The sequence below is a fragment of the Artemia sp. Qi Xiang Cuo genome, chromosome 7 (genome assembly GCF_049724085.1).
Source record: "Artemia sp. Qi Xiang Cuo chromosome 7, ASM4972408v1, whole genome shotgun sequence".
NCBI classification, from domain to species: domain Eukaryota; kingdom Metazoa; phylum Arthropoda; class Branchiopoda; order Anostraca; family Artemiidae; genus Artemia; species Artemia sp. Qi Xiang Cuo.
Genome location: NC_142800.1, coordinates 51,063,334 through 51,088,607, shown reverse-complemented (window position 1 = coordinate 51,088,607; position 25,274 = coordinate 51,063,334). Strand labels below are relative to the sequence as shown.

The window sequence follows — 25,274 nt, the reverse complement described above, 5'->3', positions numbered from 1 at the left end:
AAGTGCATGCTCCCCTGGCTATTCTTGAACGGCATCCCTCAGAGGAAGATTTGGAGGCAACTGGCCTTAGTGGTTTAGGACTCAGGTTTGCAAAAAACGCTCATGAGAGCAATAAAAAGAAGTTTAATTAATTGATCGAAACATTAGAAGCATTAATGTTAATCGATAAATTGAACTGTATAACTTGAAGCAATAACAAATACTCTTAAAGGCTTCACAACGTCAGAAGGGGCCTCCTGAGAATTTGTTTCTATTTGTATGTCACACAATGCTCATATAAATAATCTATTCGCTTCTTTTCCAAACAGCGTGTCGTAGCTCCAATCCCCTAAGCGTTAGTTTTCCCGAGTCCGGGCTTGATCGAATTCATGTGGACCTTCACCCACGAATTAAAGCTTCATTAAAAGATTCCGTGATTGTGAGTTAGTTTTTGATAATATAGACCAAATAATACAAATTACAAAACCAAACTATGTTTGTATTTAAGTTGTGTAACATACATACGCGACATTCACTTTTCAAAGAAGACATAGTGAACAAAGGTCTGCGTTTTGTCTTTGTGTCAATTTGTCAGTAAGTCCTATGAATTCTCTGGCGAAATTAATGTAAATTATTAGTTTAATCGGGATAATTCCAAGGAGTAGCGTCATGCCTTCTGATTAGTTTTTCATTATTGTAATGAATATTGACATTTTTTTTAGAAATTAGAGAAACAGTTTGCAAAAGTTAAGAAAACTGAAGCAGAACTGCAGAAAAGAAGTGAAATATCAAAAATAAAATTTATAGAAGAAAAAAATAAATCAAATTCATGGGCTGGCGAAACGAAATATGAGCAGCAATTTGACCAACTCGTAAACAACTTCAATAGCTTGAGAGGAGGAAATTTGAAAGCAAGAACAAAACTGGAAGAAATAATTTTGGTAAGACTCTTGCTCTTTTATTTCCACAGTTATTTTTCATTCTGTTTTGAGTTTCGTTCATCTAAACAGAAGCGTTCACACAAAATGTTGAGAAATTTTAAAGATGGGTTACCAAAGACTATACGACATGCTTTATTTTAAACATAGGGGCCAATGCTATTCACTAATAACGCTTAGGAAAGGGAGAAAGGGGTAATAGATTCTATGGAGTGTTTGGTCATTTTTAACAATTAGTCTTTTTTCACCTATAGAAAACATAACCCCAACGACAAGTAATTCTCGTACTCTGTTGAACACGGTTTAAATATCAAAATGAATCTCTTGCAGAAATAATCATAAAATTTGTGAAAGAATAGATTGCAGGTTATTAACCCTACGCTCAACATATCTCATTGCAATGAATTGTAATTGATTTTTGTCGCTGACAGCCACAGTATATAAATTATAGGCAGTACGATCTTTCCTTATCTCACCCATTATAAAAACTTGGAGCGAGGTGCGAGTGCTCTAGAGAACGTAGAAACATAAGCGACATTAGATATTTTCACGGGTAGACAAGTCAGATTTCTCTTGAACGCGAAACTTGGCTGCAACGTTGGAACACTAAATTTTGAAGAAGCTAATTTTAAATTAATTTATTCTAATACATATATGAAAATCGGTAATTAGTAGTGCAATGTTATTATTAGATGTTTTTAGGAATTAAAAGTGGGTTTCGAAGTCTCACGTTGGTTGCAAAGGTATTTTAAGAAAGTTTCTGCCAAAATACGTGTTCCAGGGTAATTGGACCGCTGATGGCAGATGAAATGAGAGGAGCTGTTTGTACGCGCTAATGTAATAATAAGTGGGAGGAGCTGTTTGTTCGAACCCAGAATGAAGAGCCAGAAATTATCTGCGGTAAACTTACTGCTATATGTTTATACTGTGCTGACGGCCAACGATATCCAATCTATTTGAAGGAGAATGATTTTCATTGGTTATCAGTCATGAAAGCCGATCGCAATAGGTTACGAGGATATTGACCGAGGGGTATAATTTTTGGTACAATAAGAAAATAATAATCGCAGTAGGTTGCAATAAATGCTTTGGGACACCAAGCAATGATTAAATTCCCTACTGAACGCGAAAGAAACATTAATTTCAATTTCTACTATAGAACGCTGGGGATGGCTTATCATCTCCTGCCGACATAACAGTTGAAATTCCCAACGGAGGTTTCGCGTTTATTGTTCTGCTACTTAACTCATCCTTTCTTTTTACTATCGTGAATTTGACTCTAAAATTCAGAAGGTATAACTATGGTGCATTGACTAGAATTGTCTTGGGAAGAATGAGGACTAAGAAAAAAAAAAATCAAATTTCTTGGTTTCGAGGAATAGTCCCCTCTAAAACCTATTAAAAATAGATTCTAAACCATGATCTTTGAATTTTAACCTCAGAGTGATCATGGCCCTAACAAAATAATATAACTGAATACGATTAGCCTGCTTCCACACAGAAATGTTGCCAGCTTAACCCTTTAGAATTATCAGTTTGGAGGGGAGAGAGGATTTTGCCAACTAAATAGTCATTTTGGTACTGTGCTAAAATCCAGGACATACAGGTTTCTACTGCATAGTGAGATATTGGCCACTCCGTGACAAAGATTTAAACTTTAGTTTTTGGGGTTTAGGGGGACTAAAAGATACCTAGGTTAGGTTAGATTACGAATTTAATATATGCTATGCTTGTCAATACCACATTTATAAGGATAGGAGCTTGAAACCTCTACAGTAGGATTCTTTGATATACAGAATCTAACGGAAGAAGTTTCGTTACGATCACTCACGTTTTGGGGGTGTTTCGCCCTTATCTAAAATAAAGTAAATTTTCTCAAGCATTTAGCTTATAATGACTTGACTTACTTGACTTATGTCCCGGACGTCCTCAAGGGTCGCGTTGGGGCCATCTCCATCACACGTTCCTGGATCAGTTTCTTGTACAAAGCCCGGTCGTCAGCTTTTCTCAGAAAGGATAAGAGGTCACTTCCGAAGTTGTCACGCCATCTCTTCCCAGGTCTTCCAGGTGGGCGGCTACCGTCGACCCTTCCTTCGAAGGCAACTTTTGGCAGGCGCGAGTTCTTTATTCGCTGTATGTGGCCCAGCTACCTAAGTTGCTGCAGACGCACGTTTTGGAGAATAGTAGATTCCCGCTTCAGCTACTTCCGAAGGTCTTCGTTCGAGGCCTTGGTATGTCTGTATGTCTGGTATGTCTGTCTTGGTATGTGATTCCGGCAATGCGTCGGAGGCATTGTGTCTCGAAGGCAACAGGTATGATTAGAGAGTCGAAAAGTCGAAGTTTCAGTTGCATACATAGGTGTTGATTTTTAAAGAGGGGGAGTAGCGTCTTGAAGCTTGCACTTCCTAGGGCAAGTCTTCTTTTTATGTCGTCGGAGCAGTTGTTTTCTGATGATATTAGGCTCCCTAGGTACACAAACTTGGTCACCGATTCGACTTCTTCGCCACTTACTACGACATGATGGGGATTAGTTTGGGTCTTTTGTGGTGCGCATCGCGTTGGTCTTCTTTGGGTTTATGAACATACCAAAGCTATTTGCGGCTGTTTCAAGTTCGGAGGCTGGGGCTTGTATACTGGACTCAGTTTCTGCTAGCTTGTCAAGGTCGTCAGCATAAGCTAGGGTATCGATATTTATACCGTTAACGGTCACTCCTACATTTTTCTCAAGCAGGGACAGCGTGGCATGTAAAAAGAGCTTGAAAAGTTGCAGTGAAAGTATGCAACCTTGTAGCACGCCCGAAGTTGTAGTGAACTCTTCTGTTTGGCCTTCTGGGGTCTGAACACAGCTACGGTAATTGTCATACTTATTTTTGACTATGTTGACTATATTTTCAGGAACACCATAGTGGGCTAGTATATGCCAAAGTCATTTTCGCCAAACTAGATCGAAGTCCTGCTTAAAATCAATGAATAGTAGGAGGATTTCTTTGCCAGATTCAAGGTACCTTTCTCGAGTTTCCTCACTACAAAGATCTGGTCGGTGGTAGATCGTCCAGGGGAAAAACTAGTCTGATAGTCGCTCATGATGTGGTTATGGCTCTGATTCGTTTTAGAAGGATCCTTGTTATGACTTTAGCTGGATGACTTGTAAGGCTTATGGGCTGGTAATTCCCACAGTCGTTCTTATGGCCTTTCTTGTAGAGCGGTACAATGAATGCTTTAGCCCATGCTTTTGGAAAATGGCCTGTTGACCACACGGCGAAGCCACTTTTTTGTGGTAGGATCCTCTAGCAGAGGAGACCCAACTTTAATCAGCTCGGCAGGGATACCATCAGGGCCTGGGGCTTTATTTTTCTTGAGACTGTGAATGGCCTCTTTTACTTCACTAATTAAAAGGGAAGGCTAGGGTCGTATGCCAACTTGTGGAATCCTGATAGCACAGTAGGGTTGCAGGTAAGAAGTGGGATCAGTTTCTCTTCGAAGTAACTTTTCCATCTGTCTTTAACAGCCTCGCTGTCACTGAGGAGCTTACCGCCCTTGTCCAGGACACTAGCAGCGATGGTGGACTTTTTCGTGGAGAATTCTTTGACTGTTTTGTACATTTTGTGGCTGTTTCCTGATTTGAAATCCTTTTCGTAGACTCGCACTTCTCCCGTATGTAATCTCTGAGGGCTGTCCGAATCTTTTTGTTTGCCGTCAGCTGTATCCGTTTTTACATGTCCCTACTTTCTCGGTCCTGCTTGTTACAAACCTGACGCTTTTGGTCTCAAAGATCTAAGTTCTCATCTGTGATCCAGGGCTTCTCTGTTTTAGGTTTGTGGCCTAAGATTTTGTTAGCTGTATCTATGAGTACTGTGTTCAGTTTCTCAACTAGAGTATCTAAGATGTCAGGAGTTATGGTCGATGGGAGTGACTCAAGTACAGGACCAAGGCTTTCTTCTAGTGATTGTAGGAAAGTGGTGCGTGTGGTGGGTTTTTTCAGTTTATCGGTACGGAATCTTGGGATCTTATTTTTCTTTACAGGAAGGGTTTTGAGTCGAAGTTTTGCCAATGTACTCATTACAAGGACATGATCTGAATCTGAGGCAAGGCGGTAGTATTTGTGACAGATGACTTCCACCGTTTTGAGAAGAGGACATAATCGATCAGATTTGTCGTCTTTCCATCTGGGGATATCCAAGTTGCCTTTTTCTCTTTCTATGTTTGAACATTGAGTTCGTAACAAAGAGATCATTATCCCTGTAGAACTCAAGTAGACGCTCGCCATGTGCGTTTCGCCTCCCAAGACCGAATCTGCCAAAGACATAATTTTTAGGTTGTGTGGCTTCTCCAGCGATAGCATTGAAGTCACCCATTACTACGAGGAGTTCTTTCTTTGGGACTACATCAGTTAGAGACTGAAGTTGTCTATAGAAGGTGTCAACTTCTTCATCAGGTCTTGAGGAGTCGGGAGGATACACTTGGATGACGGTGATGTTTTGTACTTTCGCTCGCAGCCCAATCATCATAAGGCACTCTAAGACTAATTTTGTCGCTATGAGTAAGTGCTTTGCTTTGCGTGTCAGGAGAAAGCCAATGCCTTGTCGGTGTTTACCATCAGATCTACCAGAGTATGATAGTATGGTGTCGCCGCATCGTTGTTCTCCTGAACAAGGCAAGTGAGTTTCCGAGAGGCCAATAACGTCCCATCTGTACCTCTCGAGCTCTTAGACAATTAACTCTAGTTTCCCAGTCTTTGCCAAAGTTCGCACATTCAAAGTCCCCAGGTAGAACGGGGCTTTTTGGGTTAGAATTGGGGTTTCTCCTGGTAAAGTGCTATCATCCTCAATGGGATTCGTCATCATCTGCTGAGTTTGCATATCTTCGTCTGAAGTCATCAGATCGTCGGCTCCCCCGTACGTGGTAACATTATCATTATCATTCGCTATTATATCTTGCGTTCCGTCGGTTACTCCGGACGCGGTAGCATGGTTTCGTCTCTTTGTTGTCAACTGATACATCAGGGGTAACGCTATAGCGTTGCCTATAGTAAAGGTCATACGGCTCCGATGTTTTATTATTATTAATTTAAAAAAACTTTCCGACAAATAAGATTTTCAAAGAGAAGTAAAGCCAATTTTAGACTTATGATCAACATATACAAATACCTGATAAAATACAAACTAATAACGACCAGGAATTACTATTAATGAATAAATGAAACCCAAAACGAACAGAAATGAAACAAACAACCATAGCAAAAGCATACAACAAGTAATAATATAAACGAATAAATAAATCTTAAAGCAAGTAATGCTTATAATGAATATGAAAATCAAGCTTAAAACGAAAAAAAATATGTTCCTATTAAAGCATTAATTGAACTTAAAACGAACAGAAGTTAAATAAACAATTAATACAAACAAACATACAACATATAATAATGTAAGTTATTAAATAAATCCTTAAAATAATGAAACTTAAATTGAGTATGCAAATCAAGCTTGAAACGAACAAAAATCACAACAAACAAGAGTTTGGGTATGACCTCCTTCTCTCATTGTAAAAGTCTAAGACCTACTGCGTAATTGGCCTTTTACTGAAAACAAATTTTATGAGAAATATTTTCTTTTGTACTAAATATTGAAAATAAACATTAAAATTATAGTAACATTTTGAACTGATGAGCTTTCAGCAATTAATATCATTATACATCAAATGTTCAGTTTATATTGATTAGCTCTTTTTAAAATAGTTAAAGACGAATATAGTTTCCCTACAAACAAGTGATTGGATACTGCCTCCTTTCCTAACTGTGAATAAAAACCAAAAGCCTACTGCGTCATCGGCGCTTAACTGAAAACGGATTATATTACAAATATTTTCTTTTCCAGTTCTTACAGTATTGAAAACAAAATTATAATTACAGTGAAATAAATTCTTGAACTGATGGATCTTTCAATGATTAATATCATTATATATCAAATATTCAATTTGATGTGTTTATATTTTCCAAGACTGATCAAGACGCATATAGTTTTCAGTAAAGCGCCAATGACGCAGTAGGTTTTAGAGCATTCAGTTTACGAGCATCCCTTCAATAAGAACCATATATTCCCACGGGCATATCTTACAACACCTGCCCTCGGGCCCTGGGGGGCTGTGTTGACCCATGAGATTTCATTATATGGTCATTGAACTATTAAAAAAAGCGATCTCAAAGTTCTTATCGGATGGGTTTGAGGAAAAAAAGGCGTGGAGGGGGGGGGGGGGCTAGGTGCCCTCCAATCTCTTTTCACCCTTAAAAAATTAACTAGAATTTTCAATTTTCAATCAAATGATCCTTGTTTGAAGTTAGTACGGCCATCCCTTCTATGAGACCCATATATGCCCCCCAGGGCATAAATTACAACGCCTGCCCCTGGGCCCTGGTGGGTTCTGTTGACACCAGAATTTGTGTTATATAATCTTTGAACTATTTTAACAAAATAGCTATCTTAAAATTTTTATTAAATGCATTTCTGAAAAAAGGTTTGGGGGGGGGGAAGTTGGTTACCCTCCAATATCATTTGACGGTTAAAAAGAGAACTAAAACTTTCAATTCCCAATCAAATGAGCCCTCTCTGAAGTCTATACGAGCATTCCTTCCATAACAACCATATATGCCCCAGTGCATAACTTATAACCCTTGCACCTGAAGACTGTGGGGGGAGTGTCCCGCTCAATCATATAATTTACAGAACTTTCAACTACGTTTAACAAAATGGCTAGACCAAAATTTTGATTTGATGTGTTTGGGGAAATGGTGGACGTGGAAGGGGTGTTAGTTGCCTTAGAATCACTTTCGACTATTAGAAAGGGAACTATTCATTTAAATTTCCAATCGAATGAGCCCTTTCTGAAGTTTCTACGAGAACGTTGTCTATACAAAACTTTATATGCCCCCAGGGCATAACTTACAACCCTTGCCCTGAGGGACGTGGGAGAGTTGTCATCCCCAAAGACCTAATTTCCAGAAATTAAAACTACGTTTAATAAAATGGCTTTCTCAAAATTTCGATTGGATGTGTTTGGGGAAAAGGTGGGCGTGATAGGGGGGTTAGTTGCCTTCAAATCACTTTCGACTATTAAGAAGGGCACTATCCCTTTGAATTTCCAATCAAATGAGCCTTTTTTGAAGTTTCTATGACAACGCCTTCTATAAAAAATCTTATATGGCCCCGGGGTATAACTTAAAACCCTTGCCTTGAGGGTTGTTTGGGAATGTCCTCCTCAAAAACATATTTTCCATCTGGAAATCAACTACGCTGAAAAAATGGCTATCTCAAAATTTTGATTGGATGTGTTTGGGTAATGATGGGTGTGGGGGGGGGCGAGTTGCCCTCCAATAACTTTCGACTATTAAAAAGGGCACTTGCCCCTTGAATTTCCAATCGAATGAGCCTTTTTTGAAGTTTCTACGACAAAGACTTCTATAAAAACCTTATATGCCCCCAGGGCATAGCTTAAAACCCTTGCCCTGAGGTTTGTGTGGGAGTTTCCTCCTCAAAAATATATTTTCTATCCGGAAATTAAGTACGCTGAACAAAATTGCTATCTCAAATTTTTTTTGGGATGTGTTTGGGGGATTGATGGGCGTGGGGGGGGCAGTTACCCTTCAATCCCTTTTAACCCTTAAAAGGGCACTAGAACTCTCGATTTCCATTCGAATGAGCCCCCTTTGAAGTTTCTACGACGATCCCTTCCATATGATTTGCCTCTGGGAAAAAAACATAATAATAATAAAACATTGGAGCTGTATGGCCTTTACTGGGGGCAACGCTATAGAGTTGCCTCTGATTTATATTTTTTTTTTCCCCAGAGGCACTTCATATGGAAGAGGTCGTCGTAGAAACTTCAAAGGGGGCTCATTCGATTGGAAATCGAAATTTCTAGTGCCCTTTTTAATAGTCGAAAGTGATTGGAGGGCAACTAGCCCCCCCTCCACACCCATCATTTCCCCAAACACATCCAATAAAAATTTTGAGATAGCCATTTTGTTCAGCGTAGTTGATTTCCACACAGAGAATACGTTTTTGAGGAGGACACTCCCCTCCAACCCCCGTGGCAAGGGTTTTAAGTTGTGCCCTGGGGGCATGTAAGGTTTTTATAGAAAGTGTTGTAGCAAAAACTTCAAAAAGGGCTCATTCGATTGGAAATTACAAGAACCAGTGCCCTTTTTAATGGTCGAAAGGGATGGAAGGGCAACTAACCCCCCCCCCCCCCCGCCCATCAATCCCCCAAACACATCCAATACAAATTTTGAGATAGCCATTTTGTTCAGCGTAAATGATTTCCACATAGAAAATATGTTTTTAAGGAGGACACTCCCCCACAACCCTCAGGGCAAGGGTTTTAAGTTATGCCCTGGGGGCATAGAAGGTTTTTCTAGAAGGTGTTGTCGTAGAAACTTCAAAAAAGGCTCATTCGATTGGAAATTCAAAAGGGCTAGTGCCCTTTTTGATAGTCGAAAGTGATTGGAGGACAACTAGCGCCCCCACGCCCATCATTCCCCCAAACATATCCAATCAAACTTTTAAGATAGCCATTTTGTTCAGTGTAGTTGATTTCCAAATAGAAAATATGTTTTTGAGGAAGACACTCCCCCACAACCCTCAGAGCGAGGGTTTTAAGCTATGCCCTGAGTATATACCATCTATTGAATTTGCTTAGGCCTCCGTACCAAACAGTTTTTTCTGGTAGGTAAACAGGTCATCACACTCGGTCATTACACTCTTTGTCAACGGGTAATTAAAGAATGAGATGCTTGCATCAACAATACAAAGAATAAGCTCAGATACTTAATAGATTTGACGTTTACAAGAGACATTGCTAGACCGAGCTATTGAATAGCTCGTTCTAGCAATGTCTCTTGTAAACGTCAAATCTATTAAGTATCTGAGCTTATTCTTTGTATTGTTGATGCAAGCATCTCATTCTTTAATTACCCGTTGACAAAGAGTGTAATGACCGAGTGTAATGACCTGTTTACCTACCAGAAAAAACTGTTTGGTACGGAGGCCTAAGCAAATTCAATAGATGGTATATACTCAGGGCATAGCTTAAAACCCTCGCTCTGAGGGTTGTGGGGGAGTGTCTTCCTCAAAAACATATTTTCTATTTGGAAATCAACTACACTGAACAAAATGGCTATCTTAAAAGTTTGATTGGATATGTTTGGGGGAATGATGGGCGTGGGGGCGCTAGTTGTCCTCCAATCACTTTCGACTATCAAAAAGGGCACTAGCCCTTTTGAATTTCCAATCGAATGAGCCTTTTTTGAAGTTTCTACGACAACACCTTCTAGAAAAACCTTCTATGCCCCCAGGGCATATCTTAAAACCCTTGCCCTGAGGGTTGTTGGGGAGTGTCCTCCTCAAAAAGATATTTTCTATGTGGAAATCATTTACGCTGAACAAAATGGCTATCTCAAAATTTGTATTGGATGTGTTTGGGATAATGATGGGCATGGGGGGGGGGGGGCTAGTTGCCCTCCAATCACTTTCGACTATTAAAAAGGGCACTGGTTCTTGTAATTTCCAATCGAATGAGCCTTTTTTGAAGTTTCTACGACAACACCTTCTAGAAAAACCTTATATGCCCCCAGGGCATAACTTAAAACCCTTGCCACGGGGGTTGGAGGGGAGTGTCCTCCTCAAAAACGTATTCTCTGTGTGGAAATCAACTACGCTGAACAAAATGGCTATCTCAAAATTTTTATTGGATGTGTTTGGGGAAATGATGGGTGTGGAGGGGGGGCTAGTTGCCCTCCAATCACTTTCGACTATTAAAAAGGGCACTAGAAATTTCGATTTCCAATCGAATGAGCCCCCTTTGAAGTTTCTACGACGACCTCTTCCATATGAAGTGCCTCTGGGGAAAAAAAAAATATAAATCAGAGGCAACTCTATAGCGTTGCCCCCAGTAAAGGCCATACAGCTCCAATGTTTTATTATTATTATGTTTTTTCCCAGAGGCAAATCATATGGAAGGGATCGTCGTAGAAACTTCAAAGGGGCTCATTCGAATGGAAATCGAGAGTTCTAGTGCCCTTTTAAGGGTTAAAAGGGATTGAAGGGTAACTGCCCCCCCCCCGCCCCTCATTCCCCCAAACACATCCCAAAAAAATTTGAGATAGCAATTTTGTTCAGCGTACTTAATTTCCGGATAGAAAATATATTTTTGAGGAGGAAACTCCCACACAAACCCTCAGGGCAAGGGTTTTAAGCTATGCCCTGGGGGCATATAAGGTTTCTATAGAAGTCTTTGTCGTAGAAACTTCAAAAAAGGCTCATTCGATTGGAAATTCAAAGGGCATAGTGCCCTTTTTAATAGTCGAAAGTTATTGGAGGGCAACTAGCCCCCCCCCACCCATCATTCCCCAAACACATCCAATCAAAATTTTGAGATAGCCATTTTGTTCAGCGTAGTTGATTTCCAGATGGAAAATATGTTTTTGAGGAGGACATTCCCAAACAACCCTCAAAGCAAGGGTTTTAAGTTATACCCTGGGGCCATATAAGATTTTTTATAGAAGGCGTTGTCGTAGAAACTTCGAAAAAGGCTCATTTGATTGGAAATTCAAAGGGCTAGTGCCCTTTTAATAGTCTAAACTGATTTGAGGGCAACTAACCCCCCTATCACGCCCACCTTTTCCCCAAACACATCCAATCGAAATTTTGAGAAAGCCATTTTATTAAACGTAGTTTTAATTTCTGGAAATTAGGTCTTTGGGGATGACAACTCTCCCACGTCCCTCAGGGCAAGGGTTGTAAGTTATGCCCTGGGGGCATATAAAGTTTTGTATAGACAACGTTCTCGTAGAAACTTCAGAAAGGGCTCATTCGATTGGAAATTTAAATGAATAGTTCCCTTTCTAATAGTCGAAAGTGATTCTAAGGCAACTAACACACCTTACACGCCCACCATTTCCCCAAACACCTCCAATAAAAATTTTGATATAGCTATTTTGTTCAACGTAGTTGAAAGTTCTGAAAATTATATGTTTGAGCAAGCCACTCCTCCCACAGTCTTCAGGGGCAAGGGTTATAAGTTTTGCCCTGGGGCATATATGGTTGTTATGGAAGGAATGCTCGTATAGACTTCAGAGAGGGCTCATTTGATTGGGAATTGAAAGTTTTAGTTCTCTTTTTAACCGTCAAATGATATTGGAGGGTAACCAACTTCCCCCCCCAAACCTTTTTTCAGAAATGCATTTAATAAAAATTTTAAGATAGCTATTTTGTTAAAATAGTTCAAAGATCATATAACAAAAATTCCGATGTCAACAGAACCCACCAGGGCCCAGGGGCAGGCGTTGTAAGTTATGCCCTGGGGGCATATATGGGTCTCATAGAAGGGATGCTCGTACTAATTTCAAACAAGGATCATTTGATTGGAAATTGAAAGTTCTAGTTCACTTTTTAAGAGTCAAAAGAGATTCGAGGGCACCTAGCCCCCCCCCCTCCACGCCCTTTTTTCCTCAAACCCATCCGATAAGAACTTTGAGATCGCTTTTTTTAATAGTTCAATGACCATATAATGAAAGCTCATGGGTCAACACAGCCCCCAGGGCCCGAGGGCAGGTGTTGTAAGATATGCCCGTGGGAATATATGGTTCTTATTGAAGGGATGCTCGTAAACTGAATGCTCTAAAACCTACTGCGTCATTGGCGCTTTACTGAAAACTATATGCGTCTTGATCAGTCTTGGAAAATATAAACACATCAAATTGAATATTTGATATATAATGATATTAATCATTGAAAGATCCATCAGTTCAAGAATTTATTTCACTGTAATTATAATTTTGTTTTCAATACTGTAAGAACTGGAAAAGAAAATATTTGTAATATTATCCGTTATCAGTTAAGCGCCAATGACGCAGAAGGCTTTTGGTTTTAATTCACAGTTAGGAAAGGAGGCAGTATCCAAACAATTGTTTGTAGGGAAACTATATTCGTCTTTAACAACTTTAAAAAGAGCTAATAAATTAAACTGAATATTTGATTTATAATGATATTCATTGCTGAAAGGTCATCAGTTCAAATGTTACTATAATTATAATGTTTATTTTCAATATCTAGTACAAAAGAAAATATTTCTCATAAAATTTGTTTTCAGTAAAAGGCCAATTACGCAGTAGGTCTTAGACTTTTACAGTGAGAGAAGGAGGTCATACCCAAACTCTTGTTTCTTGTGATTTTTGTTCGTTTTACGCTTGATTTTCATCTTCAATTTAAGTTACACTCGTTTAAAGATTTATTTATTAATTTATATTAATATATATTGTATGTTTGTTTGCATTGATTGTGTATTTAGTATCTTTTCATTTTAAGTTTCATTTATACTTCAATAGGAAAATATTTTTTTTCATTTTAAGCTTGATATTCATATTCAATCTAAGCATTACTCGCTTTAAGATTTGTTTATTCGTTTATATTATTACTTGTTGTATGCTTTTGCTATGATTGTTTGTTTCATTTCTGTTCGTTTTGGGTTTCATTTATTCTTTAATAGAAATTTCTGGTCGTTTTGAGTTTGAATTTTAAAAGGTATTTTTATATGCTGAGCTTAAGTTTAAAGTGGCCTTTACTCTTCTTTGAAAAACTTATTTTTCGGAAATTTCATTTTTAAATTAATAATAATAATAATACATTGGAGCCGTATGACCTTTACTATAGGCAACGCTACAGCGTTGCCTCTGATGGATCAGTTGACAACAAAGAGACGAAACCATGCTACCGCGTCCGGAGTAACCGACGGAACGCAAGATATAATAGCGAATGATAATGATAATGTTACCACGTACGGGGGAGCCGACGATCTGATGACTTCAGACGAAGATATGCAAACTCAGCAGATGATGACGAATCCCATTGAGGATGATAGCACTTTACCAGGAGAAACCCCAATTCTAACCCAAAAAGCCCCGTTCTACCTGGGGACTTTGAATGTGCGAACTTTGGCAAAGACTGGGAAACTAGAGTTAATTGTCTAAGAGCTCGAGAGGTACAGATGGGACGTTATTGGCCTCTCGGAAACTCACTTGCCTTGTTCAGGAGAACAACGATGCGGCGACACCATACTATCATACTCTGGTAGATCTGATGGTAAACACCGACAAGGCATTGGCTTTCTCCTGACACGCAAAGCAAAGCACTTACTCATAGCGACAAAATTAGTCTTAGAGTGCCTTATGATGATTGGGCTGCGAGCGAAAGTACAAAACATCACCGTCATCCAAGTGTATCCTCCCGACTCCTCAAGACCTGATGAAGAAGTTGACACCTTCTATAGACAACTTCAGTCTCTAACTGATGTAGTCCCAAAGAAAGAACTCCTCGTAGTAATGGGTGACTTCAATGCTATCGCTGGAGAAGCCACACAACCTAAAAATTATGTCTTTGGCAGATTCGGTCTTGGGAGGCGAAACGCACATGGCGAGCGTCTACTTGAGTTCTACAGGGATAATGATCTCTTTGTTACGAACTCAATGTTCAAACATAGAAAGAGAAAAAGGCAACTTGGATATCCCCAGATGGAAAGACGACAAATCTGATCGATTATGTCCTCTTCTCAAAACGGTGGAAGTCATCTGTCACAAATACTACCGCCTTGCCTCAGATTCAGATCATGTCCTTGTAATGAGTACATTGGCAAAACTTCGACTCAAAACCCTTCCTGTAAAGAAAAATAAGATCCCAAGATTCCGTACCGATAAACTGAAAAAACCCACCACACGCACCACTTTCCTACAATCACTAGAAGAAAGCCTTGGTCCTGTACTTGAGTCACTCCCATCGACCATAACTCCTGACATCTTAGATACTCTAGTTGAGAAACTGAACACAGTACTCATAGATACAGCTAACAAAATCTTAGGCCACAAACCTAAAACAGAGAAGCCCTGGATCACAGATGAGAACTTAGATCTTTGAGACCAAAAGCGTCAGGTTTGTAACAAGCAGGACCGAGAAAGTAGGGACATGTAAAAACGGATACAGCTGACGGCAAACAAAAAGATTCGGACAGCCCTCAGAGATTACATACGGGAGAAGTGCGAGTCTACGAAAAGGATTTCAAATCAGGAAACAGCCACAAAATGTACAAAACAGTCAAAGAATTCTCCACGAAAAAGTCCACCATCGCTGCTAGTGTCCTGGACAAGGGCGGTAAGCTCCTCAGTGACAGCGAGGCTGTTAAAGACAGATGGAAAAGTTACTTCGAAGAGAAACTGATCCCACTTCTTACCTGCAACCCTACTGTGCTATCAGGATTCCACAAGTTGGCATACGACCCTAGCCTTCCCTTTTAATTAGTGAAGTAAAAGAGGCCATTCACAGTCTCAAGAAAAATAAAGCCCCAGGCCCTGATGGTATCCCTGCCGAGCTGATTAAAGTTGGGTCTCCTCTGCTAGAGGATCCTACCACAAAAAAGTGGCTTCGCCGTGTGGTCAACAGGCCATTTTCCAAAAGCATGGGCTAAAGCATTCATTTTACCGCTATACAATAAAGGCCCTAAGAACGACTGTGGGAATTACCAGCCCATAAGCCTTACAAGTCATCCAGCTAAAGTCATAACAAGGATCCTTCTAAAACGAATCAGAGCCATAACCACATCATGAGCGACTATCAGACTAGTTTTTCCCCTGGACGATCTACCACCGACCAGATCTTTGTAGTGAGGAAACTCGAGAAAGGTACCTTGAATCTGGCAAAGAAATCCTCCTACTATTCATTGATTTTAAGCAGGCCTTCGATCTAGTATGACAAAAATGACTTTGGCATATACTAGCCCACTATGGTGTTCCTGAAAATATAGTCAACATAGTCAAAAATAAGTATGACAATTACCGTAGCTGTGTTCAGACCCCAGAAGGCCAAACAGAAGAGTTCACTACAACTTCGGGCGTGCTACAAGGTTGCATACTTTCACTGCAACTTTTCAAGCTCTTTTTACATGCCACGCTGTCCCTGCTTGAGAAAAATGTAGGAGTGACCGTTAACGGTATAAATATCGATACCCTAGCTTATGCTGACGACCTTGACAAGCTAGCAGAAACTGAGTCCAGTATACAAGCCCCAGCCTCCGAACTTGAAACAGCCGCAAATAGCTTTGGTATGTTCATAAACCCAAAGAAGACCAACGCGATGCGCACCACAAAAGACCCAAACTAATCCCCATCATGTCGTAGTAAGTGGCGAAGAAGTCGAATCGGTGACCAAGTTTGTGTACCTAGGGAGCCTAATATCATCAGAAAACAACTGCTCCGACGACATAAAAAGAAGACTTGCCCTAGGAAGTGCAAGCTTCAAGACGCTACTCCCCCTCTTTAAAAATCAACACCTATGTATGCAACTGAAACTTCGACTTTTCGACTCTCTAATCATACCTGTTGCCTTCGAGACACAATGCCTCCGACGCATTGCCGGAATCACATACCAAGACAGACATACCAGACATACAGACATACCAAGGCCTCGAACGAAGACCTTCGGAAGTAGCTGAAGCGGGAATCTACTATTCTCCAAAACGTGCGTCTGCAGCAACTTAGGTAGCTGGGCCACATACAGCGAATAAAGAACTCGCGCCTGCCAAAAGTTGCCTTCGAAGGAAGGGTCGACGGTAGCCGCCCACCTGGAAGACCTGGGAAGAGATGGCGTGACAACTTCGGAAGTGACCTCTTATCCTTTCTGAGAAAAGCTGACGACCGGGCTTTGTACAAGAAACTGATCCAGGAACGTGTGATGGAGATGGCCCCAACGCGACCCTTGAGGACGTCCGGGACATAAGTCAAGTAAGTCAAGTCATTATAAGCTAAATGCTTGAGAAAATTTACTTTATTTTAGATAAGGGCGAAACACCCCCAAAACGTGAGTGATCGTAACGAAACTTCTTCCGTTAGATTCTGTATATCAAAGAATCCTACTGTAGAGGTTTCAAGCTCCTATCCTTATAAATGTGGTATTGACAAGCATAGCATATATTAAATTCGTAATCTAACCTAACCTAGGTATCTTTTAGTCCCCCTAAACCCCAAAAACTAAAGTTTAAATCTTTGTCACGGAGTGGCCAATATCTCACTATGCAGTAGAAACCTGTATGTCCTGGATTTTAGCACAGTACCAAAATGACTATTTAGTTGGCAAAATCCTCTCTCCCTCCAAACTGATAATTCTAAAGGGTTAAGCTGGCAACATTTCTGTGTGGAAGCAGGCTAATCGTATTCAGTTATATTATTTTGTTAGGGCCATGATCACTCTGAGGTTAAAATTCAAAGATCATGGTTTAGAATCTATTTTTAATAGGTTTTAGAGGGGACTATTCCTCGAAACCAAGAAATTTGATTTTTTTTTTTCTTAGTCCTCATTCTTCCCAAGACAATTCTAGTCAATGCACCATAGTTATACCTTCTGAATTTTAGAGTCAAATTCACGATAGTAAAAAGAAAGGATGAGTTAATTAGCAGAACAATAAACGCGAAACCTCCGTTGGGAATTTCAACTGTTATGTCGGCAGGAGATGATAAGCCATCCCCAGCGTTCTATAGTAGAAATTGAAATTAATGTTTCTTTCGCGTTCAGTAGGGAATTTAATCATTGCTTGGTGTCCCAAAGCATTTATTGCAACCTACTGCGATTATTATTTTCTTATTGTACCAAAAATTATACCCCTCGGTCAATATCCTCGTAACCTATTGCGATCGGCTTTCATGACTGATAACCAATGAAAATCATTCTCCTTCAAATAGATTGGATATCGTTGGCCGTCAGCACAGTATAAACATATAGCAGTAAGTTTACCGCAGATAATTTCTGGCTCTTCATTCTGGGTTCGAACAAACAGCTCCTCCCACTTATTATTACATTAGCGCGTACAAACAGCTCCTCTCATTTCATCTGCCATCAGCGGTCCAATTACCCTGGAACACGTATTTTGGCAGAAACTTTCTTAAAATACCTTTGCAACCAACGTGAGACTTCGAAACCCACTTTTAATTCCTAAAAACATCTAATAATAACATTGCACTACTAATTACCGATTTTCATATATGTATTAGAATAAATTAATTTAAAATTAGCTTCTTCAAAATTTAGTGTTCCAACGTTGCAGCCAAGTTTCGCGTTCAAGAGAAATCTGACTTGTCTACCCGTGAAAATATCTAATGTCGCTTATGTTTCTACGTTCTCTAGAGCACTCGCACCTCGCTCCAAGTTTTTATAATGGGTGAGATAAGGAAAGATCGTACTGCCTATAATTTATATACTGTGGCTGTCAGCGACAAAAATCAATTACAATTCATTGCAATGAGATATGTTGAGCGTAGGGTTAATAACCTGCAATCTATTCTTTCACAAATTTTATGATTATTTCTGCAAGAGATTCATTTTGATATTTAAACCGTGTTCAACAGAGTACGAGAATTACTTGTCGTTGGGGTTATGTTTTCTATAGGTGAAAAAAGACTAATTGTTAAAAATGACCAAACACTCCATAGAATCTATTACCCCTTTCTCCCTTTCCTAAGCGTTATTAGTGAATAGCATTGGCCCCTATGTTTAAAATAAAGCATGTCGTATAGTCTTTGGTAACCCATCTTTAAAATTTCTCAACATTTTGTGTGAACGCTTCTGTTTAGATGAACGAAACTCAAAACAGAATGAAAAATAACTGTGGAAATAAAAGAGCAAGAGTCTTACCAAAATTATTTCTTCCAGTTTTGTTCTTGCTTTCAAATTTCCTCCTCTCAAGCTATTGAAGTTGTTTACGAGTTGGTCAAATTGCTGCTCATATTTCGTTTCGCCAGCCCATGAATTTGATTTATTTTTTTCTTCTATAAATTTTATTTTTGATATTTCACTTCTTTTCTGCAGTTCTGCTTCAGTTTTCTTAACTTTTGCAAACTGTTTCTCTAATTTCTAAAAAAAATGTCAATATTCATTACAATAATGAAAAACTAATCAGAAGGCATGACGCTACTCCTTGGAATTATCCCGATTAAACTAATAATTTACATTAATTTCGCCAGAGAATTCATAGGACTTACTGACAAATTGACACAAAGACAAAACGCAGACCTTTGTTCACTATGTCTTCTTTGAAAAGTGAATGTCGCGTATGTATGTTACACAACTTAAATACAAACATAGTTTGGTTTTGTAATTTGTATTATTTGGTCTATATTATCAAAAACTAACTCACAATCACGGAATCTTTTAATGAAGCTTTAATTCGTGGGTGAAGGTCCACATGAATTCGATCAAGCCCGGACTCGGGAAAACTAACGCTTAGGGGATTGGAGCTACGACACGCTGTTTGGAAAAGAAGCGAATAGATTATTTATATGAGCATTGTGTGACATACAAATAGAAACAAATTCTCAGGAGGCCCCTTCTGACGTTGTGAAGCCTTTAAGAGTATTTGTTATTGCTTCAAGTTATACAGTTCAATTTATCGATTAACATTAATGCTTCTAATGTTTCGATCAATTAATTAAACTTCTTTTTATTGCTCTCATGAGCGTTTTTTGCAAACCTGAGTCCTAAACCACTAAGGCCAGTTGCCTCCAAATCTTCCTCTGAGGGATGCCGTTCAAGAATAGCCAGGGGAGCATGCACTTCTAATAACTAAAATAAGTTGAAATTCGTACCACAAACTTACCAAAGAAAAGTGCAACTGAAAAATGCTATAAATGCTGTTTTGATGTATGGAAATGACAAGGATTTTGAACAAAGAAGTTTATTTTTGACTCTGAGGCCCAAACAGACGATATAGGCTCAAATACTTCCACTGAACATTAATGTATTGATGAAGTGACTTTCAAAAGCCTTAGTGAATCATTTTCAATTCAGAAGAGTTGTGACAGTTTGGAGTTTCTATTTTTTTTTTTTTTTGCCAAAGGAGTCAGAGTATTTTCAGATTATGAAAAAAGTGGGTCGTGCAGATTTATTTGTTATATTTTACTTGTATTAGTAAGGTAAGAAAATACCCAAAAATAATAAGAACATGATTAAAATTCATTTCTCTATAGACGACTAGAAAGTTGGCAATATTTACTAATTTTTGCAGCCTGTACGTCTGACCGACACTTTGAACCACCGTAGAACACAACAATGTTTGGTCAGCAGTATTCAACAGGCAGATAGTAGCTTTGGTTCAAAAGTGCTGCAATTTAATGCTTAAGCTATGGTAAAAGCGGCCAAGCCTATTAGGCTTAGGTCACTTGTTCGCATATGAATTTAAGCAAATTCACTCCCCCATTTTACATAAAAGTCCAGTGGACATTGTCCGTCACGCGTCAACCCAAAGTCAATCCGATCTTTCATTCCTTAGTTCTATGACTATCTGCTTTAGTTCTGCCCTTGGAATGATGTATGGACGGATGGATGATAGACTTATCTATCAACAAGTGAAATGACATCATTTTTATGCTTTGACTACATAATACAGCAGTCGTCATCAACAGAAAAATAAAGTATTAAAATTAAAACTAATACATTTATACGGCACAAAAGAATAACTTCCAGCTCACTCACGAGATTTCTCTGAAAGAATTCAAGAAACTGGGTTCACCCAAAGTTTTGAGTTGTAAATTTCATCTTTGATATTGCAATTTAAGTTGAATTTTTAATGAAGGGGGGAAAACCTTCTTCTTTGTCTAATTGCAAAAGGAATGTTTTTGAGTTTATAGCTATATACTTGATTGGTCACATCTCTCCTTATATACAACGTACTTTCGACGTATTACCTTCAATAAGGTATTTTCGGTACTTGTGCATTATACCCACTCTTTTATATATGTCAAATGAGACGCGGCAGTTACCGGGACAGATGCGGGAGAGATACCCGACCATAAAACAGTTGTTAGAGTGGAGTTGTGTGAAACGGGTGATCTAAAATGAATGATAAAATTATAATTTGGAATTTGCCTAAGACAGAAAAAGAGGCAGTTGAATTTTTTCAGGAAAAGGGCTTATTGCCGAAGTCAATAGAGTGTAAAAATGGACACACCATGACTTTTTACTTGAATGAGAAGAAATGTAATACATTTTGGAGGTGTTGTAAATTGCAATGTGAGATAATGGTCGGTTTTCGTGTCTTTTTTTATCTTTTATTACCCCCACCCCCTAATGTGAAAATATATAGTCCAAGTTTGTTTCTAAGCTATTCTATATTCATCCTATTTTATTCTATTTCATTGGCATTAACCAAACTAGCAGTAGTACAAGAGTGGGTATAATGCACAAGTATCGTATTTTTTCCAATGTCATACTACCTTTATATGACGAACAAATAAACGTTCAAATGAGGATAATTCCATATAAGTAAGTTGAATTTCTAATGAAGGTGGCAAAATCTTCTTTGTCGAATTGCAAAAGGAATGTTTTTGTATTTATAGTTATATACTTGATTGGTTTCCTATAATACCGTAAAAATACCTAATTGAAGGTATTACGTCAAAAATACGTCTTATATAAGAAGTGATAGGTCAATCTAAGAGAGCGGCCAGGCGGGGCATTACTGTAGTAATATAAGAGAGCGGCCAGGGGGGACATTACTGTGTTAATCTAAGGTAGTAGACAGATAGGACATTACTGTATCAATTAAAGAGAGAAGACAGGTATGCGGATGTTTTATGTTTATGGATGTTTTATGTTTATGGATTTTTATTGTTCATTGTACTGGTGTTAGATATCATGTTGTCTGTTAAGAGTCATGACTGTTTTCATGCATTGATGGTTTTTTTCATGGTATTGTTATATGGTTGGTGTTTTATATAATGTTTTTTTTTGTATGGATGTTTTAATGTTAGACATGATTCTTCATTGTAGCATGATTATAGGAGTTGACGCTTTTACTCTGACATTGAGCGTGGATATAAAAATTCCGATACCGAGTTAGTATCTCAGTCAATAAGTTGAATTTGATTAGTTTATATTATTTCAAATTGGAGAAATAAACGTTCAAATATTGTGAAAATGAGTAGTTTCACACTAATACACCTCGAAGGAGCTGACAGTGATGTTGTGAAGACAAGGGGCCCCAATGTAGCAGTTGAAATTGGAAAGGATTCCCGACTAACATTTGAGTGGGATGAGATGTTTGGCAGATACGTTATATCATTGAGTAAATTTAAGTCAGATGAACAATTATGCTTCGCCGCAAAAGTGAATATAACGTATTTATCACGAATAGAGCATGGATTGAATGCTATTATGAGCACATTGAAGAAAATGGATTGACTCACCTAACACGAAGAGAGTGAAAATATATTCTTTTATTACATTTCCGTCAATAAAAATGTTTTTTTTATAATACTTTATTTTGATTAGACACTCTAGATGACCGTTTACTCCGCTTTCTCTCTCTCTATAGTGGGTCGTGGTATCCAATAGGTCTTGAGATTGCGGACAAAGTAGAAACTTGCAATTGTTATTTTAGTCTATAGCTGGTAGTGGGAGTATCAAGAACGAAAATGATTGGATTTGAGGAACAGAAGATCTTACGGAATCTAGTCAAATTGGAAAAATGTTTAGTGTTATATGATGATTTTTTGGAATTATCTCTTCAACGGAAAATATTTCTCTAGAAATACTTAACAGCATAATGGGAACTGTTTCCCCATCTTTGGACTATTGTGTGAAGCTTATGCGTTGTGAATCAAATGCATTTACTCAATTTATTGATATATTAATTGAAACGAATCAAAATGACATTGTGATTCTGCTTTTAACCACTACCTAGAAATTCATTCTTTAAAACAGTAAGAAATAAGTTTTTGTGACGATACACGATTGCTCCTCCTCCTCCTCCTCCTAGAAGACATTGTTATTTTTATTGATTTTGAGTCAGTTTCTTTTTGGCAGTGAGACGGACAACATCGAAAAAATGTATCATACATTTTCACTATGTTTATATACATAGGGCAGCTGGTTATCATGTGAGAACTGTACTACAGTTGATGACTATAATGAAAGGTTTAGACTAGGCAATCCTTGTAAATTGCATAAAGGATATGCTGTACAAATTAAGGACTGTAATACCTGTCTTGAAGAGACTTGTGACTCTCATCCTATTGGATATCTATGCTCCAATTGTCATTTTGATAAGCGTGACCAGTGGGAAAATACTTACCCTGGTATAATTGGAAACGACCCTAAACGTGACTTCAGTTTATTTCTAAGGGATTGATATCGTCGTGGATTTAAATTGTATGTGGAAGAAGAATTTGGAGCACGTTTCAATTGTAAAAACATGAAGAGAGTATTGCTCCTGCGTCATCGTTGTGAGGACAATGCTAGTAATGATTATAAACCTAGTGATTTTTATTTGGCTGGGACAGAAAGTGATCCTTAATATGAGAATATTGTGTGCGACATTACTTCAAATAATCAGACAGAAACAGGTGAATTTTTCAATATGAATCGTAATAGTATCATTAACTTCACAAGAAGATTTAATAAAAATGAAGTAACAATATATTATGGAAAATGTGACCCTGACTTTGCACAACAGGATCAGTACAAGTTGAGTCCCAATGATCTGCCACCACTAATCATTGTCGACGACGACGACTATGATGATGACAATCTAAATGACTATGAAGAAGAAGAAGAAGAAATCTAAACATTGAAGACAAAAGACTTTTTTTATAGTGCATATACATTTTATTAATAAACAAATTCAAATACATTTTTACAGCACTTTATTCTTAGGGCACTGAAATCAATGTTATACAGTTTTGAGAGGGTATTTTCTACTAGAAAATCATTCAAACGTGGAGTGTGCACATAAATGTTAAGAAATTCACTGAAAGTATAAGCACGGCATCGAAAAATGAAGTAAAGTAATACATGAAAACCACAGCTTTTTGTCGATAAATCTTGTACTCGCATCCGATTTTGAATAATTGTCTTCCCACTTCCTTCAAGGTAGTTTTTGATGTGTGGCGTGTAGAATGCATATGGTAGAGCAAGAGGATCAAAACATTCTATATTCTTCACTGTTTCATAGATGCATAGGCAATCACCCGTCTGCACAGTCGATGGACTACTATTAACAATGATAATGGTTTTGTTAACAGTATGAATATAATCAAGGAAATCTGAGGGTATACAATACGATGTGTATTTAGACATAAAAGGATCCATGTTAAATACATCGATTATTTGATTGGTGTTCATGGTGCCAAGTCTAATAGAAGACTGCCGTCGGGGGTAATTTCCCAATAGGTTTCAAATTGATTGAGTGAGATTGATGTTAAACTCTCTGTTAACGGTTTGTCGAAGGTACACTCTAAACGTACAGTACCCGTTCAGACAATACTCATATCTTGAGTGCCAGAAAAGTCGAATACAATGATACCATGACTTTTTGCGAGCATTGAATCGGTAATACCATTTTCATATAGTTGAGAATCTCGATCTAGGGATTGCATTGTCAATTCATGTAGGGTCCTATACGATTTATCAAAGGAGAAATTGTAGAGAGGAATTCCATTTACTTTGCATACAAGAGAGGAAAGTCCAAATAATTCAAAATCATGTGGCAAACTTGTCCATGATCCTATGGCACTGGCACTTTTTAAAAATCCAAGGCAAGTTTCGAAGGAATTTCACCTTTGATAAATGAAGAATCGGTGTAGGTACTTGATCCAGTGGCAATATGACGTTGATTGGCGATTGTGTGAGGATCGAGCAGTTTGTTATTAATTTCAGATGATCTTAGCTTTTCAATTACCAAAGCAACAGAACTCATAACCTGTTGTTTTGTACATGAAGTATTGTTGAAGTGATATTGACATTTGAATCGGATACTGGATCCATAGTTTTTCTAAAAAGGAAATTGGACGGAGCGAGTTGTAACTTTATATCAATTTTAAAATTGAGGGGCATCCATTGGGATATATTGAATATTTCATGATTGAGTCTACCAACTAAATGATACTCCTTGCTCACTGCCCAAGTGAGTTCACCGTCAGTATAAACATTTGATCCATAGTAATAGCCCATTGGCAGACCTCTCAATTTCTTATAGGCCATTGGAGTCATCGACATAAATTGAATGTAACTCGCATAGTTCGATAGATTGTTGCTAGTGCTCACCAATGTTCCATTTAAATAGACACATATTCGTTTAAATAAATTGTGTAATATACCATTTTCATAGGATAGCCCATCGACGTTGGAGGGAGGTAAATTGTCAGACTTTTTCCTCACCACAACTTTTAAATCAATAAATGTGGATGATAAATCTATGAAGTAGTCTTCATTGGAATAAATTTGAAAATGTATGTTTTCAGAGAGGGGTTGCTGTGGATAGAATTGCTGATAGTAC

At 38.3% G+C, this 25,274-nt stretch overlaps 1 protein-coding gene across 1 annotated transcript in view; it reads right to left on the bottom strand.

The window, feature by feature from the left end:
* LOC148950390 (uncharacterized) overlaps positions 1-25,274 on the bottom strand; it is a 99,083-nt gene that overhangs the window by 10,614 nt on the left and 63,195 nt on the right. The window contains exon 3 of the mRNA XM_089091859.1: positions 18,638-18,856. Coding sequence (XP_088947985.1) covers positions 18,638-18,856 — 219 coding nt within the window. The remainder of the gene's footprint in view (positions 1-18,637; positions 18,857-25,274) is intronic.